Here is a 10,484-nt window from a genome sequence, read left to right as displayed (position 1 = left end):
CTATACATTATCGTGTCCCTGATTTTTTCGGGCCGTTAAAAATTCCCTTCGAACTATTCTCAGTATTGTAAAGTGGGACTTCTGTCCAATGTGGCTAACAGCATGCTCATATGATAATTTGCTTGCTAATGTGTCTTGGGCACGTCAGCGCCACATGTATAATTTAAAAATATTAATTTTTTAATAAAAACATTAGTTTTTTTTAAAATACACATGTGACTGACGTGACCAATACACTTCAACAAGCAAAGAGTCATGTGAGCATATCGTCAGCCATATTGGTCAAAATTGGATGTAAGTCTCACTTTACAACACTGTAAATAGTTTAGGGGAATTTTTAACAGTCTGAAAAATTCGGGACAAAATTCTTAAATAGCCTACTCAGTTTGAGGTATATATATTTGGTTTTGGGCTTTGTCTCACTTTTGTAGGAACAAAAATGCATCTTGTTATGTGCTATAAACTTTGACGGTGCACTTAGGCTTCTAATAACTTATAATCGTTGAATCAATTTAACTCTTGATCTGAAGGCCTATAAAGTGTACTGAATTGCATCTACTTTACAAAATTTGAAGCCTAAACCCTAAATATAGCCATTGTACAAAACATACTATTTCAGAAAAATCACAAAAAGAGATAAGAGTATGGAAATAAAATATAAAAAAAAAAACAAAAGAGGCAAGTTCCGCTTGTAATTTGATACGTCGATTATAAATTTCGGTTGGCCCACATTGATTGTACAAAATGAAACATATTCTATTAAAGCAAGCATACACAAGTAATGTACATAAAAAGACAACATAAGATATGATCACTATCTTGACCAGATTTTCTTCTTGTTTTCCCTCTCCTTCACTCCTTGTACCTGATCTTTGGTTACAACCCTCTTGTGGGTAAAGGGCCCTTGAGCGGCGGTGGTAGTAGTGGCTGGCTTTGCTGTTCTCGTGAATCTTGAAATCTTAGGTGGGTCAGATTTCCTAATCTTTCTTTCATTCAAACCTGTTGACATCATAATGTTCTCAGTCTCTCCACTTTTAAACACTCTTTTCCTTCTTGTCCCTTGTGTGGAATCATTCCCTCTCATAGATCCTTGACTCATAGGACGTATTGAGTTTGAACTCCTTAAAATATATGGCTCAATGTCATTCATTAATTCATCTCTCACACATGTTTTTACTTCAACAGGAGTGGCCTTGATCGAATCGATAAAATCATGAGTACATCGGAATTGTTGCTCTTGCTCCTTCAACTTGTCCTCGAGTTCCTTAATCTGGCATGACAAATCAAACATTACCACTTTGAAGTTGTCTTCTCTAAAAGGACCTTGCACACTTATTTCTAAACATAAAATGAGTACCTTCCGATGTAGTAATAAGGAGTCTGAGTTTTGTTCCTGCTGCTCCTTGAGTTTTATTTCAAGTTCCTTAATCTGGAGAAACAAAGAAAAGGTAGAGTTAAATATAGACCATCTAATTTTGCATTAGCAAAGAGATACTATGTCAATTTTATTCTAGTTCACTGGCAACCTTGTGTTGGAGGATAGCAGCATAACACTCAGCCTCTTGCACTTGATCCTTCAGTTTGGTTTCAAGATCTTTAACCTGATTCAATTAAAAGTAAGAAGCACTTAACATTTCAGCCATTCTCTCAACCGCATTTTAGGGGAAAGCATGCATAAACATAGTCACAAACCTTTTGTTGGAAAGAAGCAGACTCTGACTGCTGACGTTCTTTAAGCTTCGTCTCCAACTCTTTGATCTGCATTAGTTTATAAAAAAAACCAATTAGTTTAAACATGAGATCAAAATATCAAAAATGATTTAGGTGAAAAAAACCTTTTGTTGAAGAGAGCAGCATATTTCTTCTCTTCCTTTTAGTCTATCTGAAAGTTGTGAGACTTGCTTCTCTGATTGACTGTGCATGGTTATCTTTAGCTCAAGCTGGCTTTCAAGTTCTTTGATCTTATCTTGTTGGTTTTTGTAGGTTTGATCTTTTCCTTTGGTCTTGTTCTCTAAATTCTGCAACGTCTCTTCTAGCTTCCTTAAAGATTCATCTTTTGATCGAGCTTCCTGCCTCAGTTTTTCAAGCTTTCGAAAATAAAACAAGTTTGTAGCATTAAAAATAGTAACCAAATTAGGTGAAATCAGAATTCTATTAATGAGAAGAAAATAAGTTGAGCTGAATATCCAGATACTCACTGATGCTTTCATCTTTTGAACTTCTCCGGTATCAACCTGCTTCCTAGCAGGACCCAACTCAACTCCACGTACCCGTGTGGCAAAATTTAAAGAGCTCAGAGTCTCACCCAAATCCTGGTCTGAAGGGCTTATTTGCACAAACATCAAAGTTTTTGCGTCACCCCCTGGTATGAACACAACAATCTCATTAGGATTAATTAAACCCAGCCTGAAAACCAAGGCAGAGAAAGATCACAATGTTATGTGACTTTTATTACCTAATGAATCTTGAAGTAGATGTGTCAACTTAGAATTTCTGAAACCAAATAATAAAAGCTTATTAGAAACAACAAAAGATGTGTTGCAAAATTATCTTTTAAACATACAAATGATAGAACAAACCTGTAAGGGATGTGACTGCTTTTATTTGCTAAAGCTGATATCACATCTCCTAGAGCTGAAAGGGATCTATTAATATTTTGAGCCTCCTTGAGTCGCTCTCCTTGAACATCAGTTTTCGCAAGCCTCTCACTGCCAGCCAAATCAACAAGCCAAAGCTTGCTCTTGGTGCACTCACCATTCATCAAGTTCTTAGCTCTTACCATTATGCAAAGCAAGCTTAATCAAGAAACAAAGTAAATATACATGGTCAATACCAATAAACTAAATATACACAACAAAATTTGAAATTTATTGCAAATTAATCACAAAAGATAATTTTGAATCCTTACCAGTGGGATCGACTGCTATGCTCATTAACATTATTGCTACCAACAGCTCTAGCATTGCTTCCCGCCTGCAGTACAGTCCAGACTTGATTGATGTTAGTAACTTTTGCTTCTACAATTCCTGGAACGTGATGCGACCCTTCAGAAGCTTGCTTTATCTCCAATCTAACAATACCACAAAAGATGATCACATTTAGGCAATTTTAGGTCAGCTAATTTCTTATGACTATATGTTAAAAAAAAACAAAGTAATCTCACTTCTTTGATGTTGATGACGTAGCCAATAAGTCTCTAATCTGCTCGTTGTAGACTTCAAGTACACTTACAGATATATCGTATGTAAACATTTCACTCCTTTCCTTGGAAATTTGGAACAGTTGCTCAAGAGTCCTATAATTTACTCCCCTGTTCATTTCAGTACCCTCCATAGTAAATGTCTTCCCAGTTCCTGTTTGTCCATATGCAAATATACAGACATTATAGCCATCTAGCACTGAAATGACCATTGGTGAAGCATCCGCAAACACATCATCTGTCAAAAAACAAACAATACCTATGTTGTTCACACTTGTTCAGAAAAACAAAAATGTGACAGGAAATCAAAATATAGAACTATGATACCTTGATTGTCCTTTGGTGTGTAAACTCTATCAAACTTGAAAGACTTTTTAGAGGAGGCAGTACTTAAAATCCCAAGACATCCATCCTTTGCTGTGTCAAAGTCTACAACCGTTGTGCACCCAGCTGCTAACTCCCCCTTATTTAATGGGCGGCAGCGGCAAAAAACTCTAATATTCCCTAAAGAATTTAGGATGTGAACTTTTATTGTGTAATCAAAACTCAGAAACCATGATACATCAGGAAATATGAAAACAAAAATAATACCTTTAGCTTCCTGAACCTCATTGAAGAGTTTTTTCCTCTTGGCCTGCTCTTCACTATACTTCATTTTCAGATCTTCACACTGTGCAACTGTAGAAATATTTTAGAAGTCAAGAATGCTTTGTAATTCTTCAACTAAAGATTTTGAAAACAGAAAATGAAAGTAAAAACAAACATGCATAAGTTTAAGAGAAAATTATTAAATCTAACATACCCAAAGCTTGAACTGCGCAAACCATATTATTCAAATCAGGAATGGAATCGACACATTCATGTGCCTCGTGTGAAAGTTTAAAATGCTCTTTCTTCATAAGCTGCATAAGAAACGCAGTCAAAGATTTGTGTCAAGAAACTTATATCAAGGAGAAAGTAAAAACCATGTGTGTTGATACTGATCTGCAATCACATGCATTTTAATTACTACCTCAATTTTTTCCTGCAAATCATTGATTGCCACTGCCCACCGCTTCTTGTCATGCTCATACTTGCTGTTGATATTCCTCAAATCTTCTGCTACTTTCTCCATGGCTTGATCTAATGAGTTAACAATAAAGACTAAGAGTGGTCTTACCTTGGACAAAGAGCGCATAATTAAACCCAATAGAAATAATGGTAAGGCTACCAGTCTTGATGACTTTTCTTAAGAGCTTAAAAGAAATAATGATAAGGCTACCAGTCCTGATGACTTTTCTTAAGAGCTTAATCCAAAAGAAATAATGGTAAGGCTACCAGTCCTGATGACTGTTAATCCAATAGAAATAATGGTAAGGCTACCAGGTCTTAATGATTGTTCTTAAGGTTAAAAAGCACACCTGATCATTTCTTTTGAAAGGTATTAAAAGCTTTATTCTTTGTTATTTATTTATTTTCATTGGCAATAACTGATTAACCACTTATTTTATTCTGGGTAATCTATTATCATATTCTGGTGATAGCATTGACCTCATATTTTATTTAAATTGACTAGAGATATCTAGAGGACCAGGAAATAGTTAAAATGCCTGAAAATACTAAGCCAAAACCTCCATTTTGAATTTAAGCTACTACTAGTAACCCAGCTGAAACACACATTCTATGTTCATGAAGAGAATGGAATGATGTACCCTGCTAAGATTCAAACTGGAAAATCTTAAAAATTCATACCTTGAGAGAGTGTCTTAAATGTCATGTTGTGAAGTTCCATTCTGACATTGTCCAGTTGCTCATTGGCAGTAGTCAATGACATCCATGCCTCATAGCATTCTTTTGCCTTAAGTTGGCATTGTGTGGTGAGCTCTTGTATCTTCTTTTCATATTTAGCTGTAGACTTTGTTTGGATTAATTTCATCTGCAAACCATATACTTTAAATTAGTAAGATACGGCCTGACAAGCTTTATAACTCTTCATGTCAATTTTATCTAACCTGAGCTGAAGGAACTACTATCTCAGTGGCACAGTTGTCGCATTTGAGAAATTCATGTGTAGCGGGATGTAGATCTGCTATCAAATTACACTAAAATTAATCAAAGTGTCCTTAAAAAGTACTAAGAAGAAGAAGATATTCTTCATTACAAAGCAATTCAATACAAAAAGGAAGAAAATTAAAATAAAAAAATACCTGATACAGTTGGTGGTGCAATTCTTATGCCAATTCCACTAACTGCTGGGCTTCCAATAACCCCTTCAAATCTTATGACTAGTGTTCTGTCCTCTTTCACAGAGACCCTCAAGTCAACTAATTGCAATGGCTTATTGGCTCCAACAACAGCATAAATGTCAAAATCTGATAAGACCTGCAGTATTTTCCAAAATGAAAATCAATCCTACTTTCCCTAATTCCTTCTCCCACCATAAATAAATAATAACAAACATAAGTGGTAGACACACTATATAAGCTTTTCACTTGAGAGCTTACCTTTTCTTCCTGGATAAATACATTGAACATCCTCATTCCTTTTGGCCCATTTATGTTAATAATTTCAGTGAAATGAAGGTCAACATAATACTCTCCAGGAGAAAGATTAATGAACCGATAACAGAAATCTCCCAATCGTGCTGACTGATAGATAGACGGATAATCTCCAGCATCAGTTATTTGCTCATTGGTTCGTAAGACATTCCCTCCCTCGTAATAAGTGTCTTTCAGTAATTTTAAGCTAGAGTCTGCTTCATGAACAACCTCCCCTCCAGCATTGATGAACATCACATATTCAACTGCTTTTCAAATCGTTGCAATTAGATAATATTGTATGGTTTCCGAGTACTCAGTCCAGTTCATACACAAACCAACAATATGACACAGAACTAAGACCATTGGAGGAACAAAGAACAATAATTTATCAATTTCTAGATCTTACATTTTGCTCATTTATCATCTATAAACCAAAAAGGATATTCCCCGGAAATGGGGCTACTTAAGCTCGCTGAGAAAATTTTATGAAGTGGAGAATCCCGTTTCCAAAAGTTTATTTTCGCGTTCGAATATTTTTCTAAAAACCAAACAAAAACTACGAGAAAACACTAACCTGCGGAAGTGGATCTCGTTAACCCGGTTGGCAGAAGTCTTGCACCAGAGTCGCACAGCATTGAATCCACCAAAGAAACATCACCCTCGGCCATGGAAAAATCTTTCGAATCTTGAATCCTCGGGTCCTCTTTACGGGTATCAATAGGCAACGAGGTCGAAGTTAGGGTTTCTAGATCTTGATAAGAATCTCTGAATTGGGTCTCTTCCATGAAATCTGGTCTGTAGTAATTGATGCAAAGGCTAGGTTTTTTTTTCTCTGAGAAAGAAAAGTAGTCGTTAGTTTGAGAAGCAAGGAAGGAGAAAAAGGTTTGAACTTTGATTGCTCGTTCAAATTTGAATTTAGAGAGCCGTTGCCTGTTGGTAAAATTAGACCGTTACCATCCTTTTTCACCCAAAACAAATTTTCTCTTTTTAGATTATTAGAGGGAGTTAGAAATGTGTAATTACTCGCCTGATCATAGACTTCTAATTACGCGCCTGATCCTAGGACTTGTACTTACAGTAATTAGATATATCTTCTATATAATAAGTGTGTAGATAACAAATTTTGTTAGTTTTAATTATTTTTTTATTTTTTTTGTTAATTTTAATGAAATATTTTTATATTTAATAAAATACTTTTATATTTCACCATATATTATAAACATAACTTAAACTTAAATAAATTAAAATATGATATTTTTGAGATATTTTATAATGATAATTATTTAAAAATAATAAAACCATATATTTTATAACTTAAATCAAATTTAATTAAACTTAAACTTAATATTATATTAAACATATAATATATAATCTTTTATTGTCACTCTCAAATTCAAAAATTAAAACAAACATAAATTTAAATAACAAAAAAAAAATTAAAATATGATATTTTAAAAATATTTTATGATAATTTAAATAATTAAATTATATTTATTTAAAAATAATAAGTGCATACATATCATTTTTTTATCTTATATAATAGTTTGTTTTTTATCAAGTGATTGAAATTCTTTTTCTTCATCAAATTTATCAAAGTACATTGTGAGATACATTAGAAACTAAAAATAGTTGATACATGTATACTATTATCTACACTATGACTTTTTCTATCTTATTTTATTTCTATTATTAATTTCTTTTTAAATATTATTATATTTTATACATATACCATGTAGCTATGTAAATATATATATATGTCAACGTTGTGTTTAGATGTTATATATATAAAGATTATTGATATAAATATTTATATATATTATAGAACTATAATTTATTCTATTATATATATATATATATATTTAAAAAAATAATGAACTAGTCTTTATTAAAATTATAGACAATGTTTACGATTTTAAAACTATACAAACGTGCATTGTAAATTGATTCTAGTATAATCAAAAAGATTTAAATCACGCTTAATGAAAACATTATTAATTAGTAAAAGATTAATAATTAATATATAGTCTGTACAATCGCCACAAAAAAATATATATAGTACCACGGTTCGTTATTCTTAAGTGAACTTTAACGATCCAGATGACAATTCTTCCTATATCGTGGAGGTTTGCGGTGTAAAAAAATAATCACAAATAATATTATTATACCTATAATATTAATATATTATCATATTACTTTACCGATAGAAAAAAAATGTCCTATATATTAATTTCGCAATATATTTATATATATATATTAAATAATATTATCAAACAATTGTCATATATAGATAGAGTTTCTATGTTCTTATATAATTAATTAATAATTAAATGCTTGGAAACAGCTAAGTATTTTGCTTTGATAAGCAAACTATATATTATGCCATATATATTTATAGCTCTCTCTAACATGGTGCCACACGAATCTTGGATTCCATTTATTTGAGCATATATTAGCTACAGAAGATATGTGTATAATATTGCCCCTGCCATATATGGTCCACATATACTATTCAAAATCATTATATATATATATGGGAATTCTTCTACAGGGACTTTACTTTAAGCCTTACCGGTAGGGTTTTCGATGTTTCTCGACCCGTGAACAGTTTTCGAAGCGATTTTTTTTTATAACCGTGTATATTGTAGCTATTTAGGGCATCCTGCAAATTTTCAGAAAATTCCGAATAGTTTACAGTACCGAAAACTAGGTTCAAATATGTTGTTGCACGCGGGTTGTAATAAAATAAGATTCGAGGTCTTGGGAGCAAGGTTGAGACCAAGAACCTTTTATGATTTATTTTATTAATGGAATTACATATTTGGTTATGACTAGGTGACTGCTAATGAACTTAAGGACTAATCGTTCTCAAAGGTCTTTCTTTTATTATTTCTCGCTCGAACCAGAGGTAAGAAATCTACACCCAGTATGTGACATGCATGGTTATTGATGAAGCATGTTTAGTGCTCTAGATATTGATATTGATTGCATAGTAGCTTTGCTTATCTGTGTATGGAAGTGACTTATTAGTCAGAGAACGACAATGGTTGTAACGCCCTACTACCTTAGAGCCGTTACTTAGTGAGTTTAAAATAGAAATCGTGCTTTTGACTGACTCTAAGTGGTTTCTAAAACCAAAAGTGTGAGTAAAACAGAGTTTAAGGCTGTACTCTTTGAAAATGTTTAGTTTCATTGAAAACGTTAAGTATCAAACATCTGGGATCCCAAAATAAGGTTTACAAAATATTTACAACTCAAAAATAGATTTACACTAGGTCAGCTATCAAAAGAATGGATTAATACAGCCATTTACAAAATGCCCCCAACCAAAGCAGTCGGGTAGGCCGAACATGTACGTGCTGCTCCCACGCTCTCCATACTCATGGCTGGTTGACTGACTCCTTGCTTTTACCTGCCACACGGAGCACCCGTGAGCCGAAGCCCAGCAAGAAAACCCAAATAGCACATAACATATGCAAATAATATCGCTGGCATAATTCACTGATAAATAGGAAAATCATCAATTTAAACAAGCACGGCCATGCCGCCCCAGAGGCCTTACCAAAGCTTGGGGTCTCGGTCATCACCGTAGGATAACTCATGTATCCCTTGGGTCCCACCCTGGCTATAGCATCCCATGTGCTGAGCGTTACTTCCGGCCCCACTGCCGTACCCGGCCTTCGCCGCTCTCGGCCTTGCCGTTCATTCCATTATAAGCACACATATAATACATCATGAAATGACCATTCAAACATACAATAGTTCACCTAAGATTACACATTTACACACAATACAATCTAGGGTCATGCCCTGCAATCACACAGTAGGCCTATGCCCTAATCTCGGGTGTTACGGTTTTCTTACCTGTGTCCCGAGCTTTCCGATGCACCACGGTCACGAGCACGGTCCTCTAGCACGAGCCTCACCGAAATCCTAGTCACAACACACATAAAACACTTTTAATACTAACCAAGCCCAAGACCACTTCCCGGGACCAATCCCGCACTCCCGGGACCTCTAAATCCATAAAACAAAGTATCGGAACCATCCCCCGAGTCCCCGGGCAAAAGCCCTAAAAACTCAACTTTTGGGCTGCCAAAATGGCCTAGGGCCGCGACACACCCATCAAGGGCCGCGGCGCCCAGCGACTTGGCCCCCATCCTGAAGCCTCCTCGCGCCGCAGCGCCCAAGAACAGGGTCGCGGCGCTCCTTCGCGAACCCAGATTTTCTGGGTTTTTCCTGCATTTTTCCCGAGCTTTAACCTCTCCAAATCACCCCAAACCAATACCTAAACCCCAAAACTCAAATCCAAACCTCAAATGAACAATCTAACACCCTATAAACACTAGAATCAAGACCAAAACATCAACACACCCAAGATCCACACCTTTGATCTCAAATTTCAGCAACTAACCCAAAACTTAACAATGCTTAGCTTAGGCATTTAAATTCCTCAAATCAAAACAAAACCCAAACTTAAATATGTATAAAACCCTTACCTCAAATGGAGAATCCACACAAAGTCCTTGATCTCCTCCTAGACTCCCACTTCTCCTTCTCTTCTTCTTCTTTTCTTTTTGCTTGCCCTAGCTCTTCTTTCTCCTTCTCTTTCTTCTCTTCAATTTCTATCAAAGCCTCAAGTGAACCCAAATGCCCAAACCGTACCCCCTATATCCCAGCTGAGAATTTCATAATCCCCTTGCCAAAAGACCAAATTACCCCTTCCTACTAATCCTTCTTAGCTAAACCTTCAAGGGCACTTAAGTCTT

The 10,484-nt window shown here is 34.9% G+C and overlaps 1 protein-coding gene across 2 annotated transcripts; it reads right to left on the bottom strand.

Moving 5' to 3' along the window:
• Positions 1-683: 683 nt before the first annotated feature.
• Positions 684-6,629, bottom strand: LOC133806620 (kinesin-like protein KIN-14R). 2 transcript variants are annotated; one of them, XM_062244715.1, is made up of 19 exons: positions 6,293-6,629; positions 5,683-5,981; positions 5,386-5,560; positions 5,191-5,267; positions 4,931-5,114; positions 4,212-4,321; positions 4,002-4,101; positions 3,791-3,877; positions 3,527-3,703; positions 3,164-3,437; positions 2,909-3,070; positions 2,580-2,795; positions 2,456-2,493; positions 2,199-2,362; positions 1,836-2,087; positions 1,693-1,758; positions 1,527-1,601; positions 1,358-1,429; positions 684-1,270 (listed from the first exon to the last, which is right to left on the bottom strand). In XM_062244715.1, the coding sequence occupies exons 1-19, from the start codon at positions 6,501-6,503 to the stop codon at positions 815-817; spliced, it is 3,195 nt and encodes a 1,064-aa protein (XP_062100699.1). In that variant the 5' UTR covers positions 6,504-6,629; the 3' UTR covers positions 684-814. The 2 variants fall into 2 exon arrangements, with proteins under 2 accessions (XP_062100699.1, XP_062100705.1); XM_062244721.1 differs by having other exon boundaries at positions 5,191-5,264; positions 6,293-6,628.
• Positions 6,630-10,484: the final 3,855 nt, after the last annotated feature.

The sequence above is a fragment of the Humulus lupulus genome, chromosome 1, assembly GCF_963169125.1.
Source record: "Humulus lupulus chromosome 1, drHumLupu1.1, whole genome shotgun sequence".
Taxonomy (NCBI): Eukaryota; Viridiplantae; Streptophyta; class Magnoliopsida; order Rosales; family Cannabaceae; genus Humulus; species Humulus lupulus.
Note: the sequence above shows the minus strand (reverse complement) of the source record. Positions and strands in the feature narration are given on the sequence as shown.

Excerpts from the sequence above, each read along its gene's own strand:
- LOC133806620 (XM_062244715.1), bottom strand. The coding sequence starts at position 6,503 with ATGGAAGAGACCCAATTCAGAGATTCTTATCAAGATCTAGAAACCCTA. Across the intron at positions 3,878-4,001 it reads TTGCGCAGTTCAAGCTTTGG|TTGCACAGTGTGAAGATCTG; the intron begins GTATGTTAGATT and ends ATATTTCTACAG. Across the intron at positions 2,088-2,198 it reads TTCAAAAGATGAAAGCATCA|CTTGAAAAACTGAGGCAGGA; the intron begins GTGAGTATCTGG and ends TATTTTCGAAAG.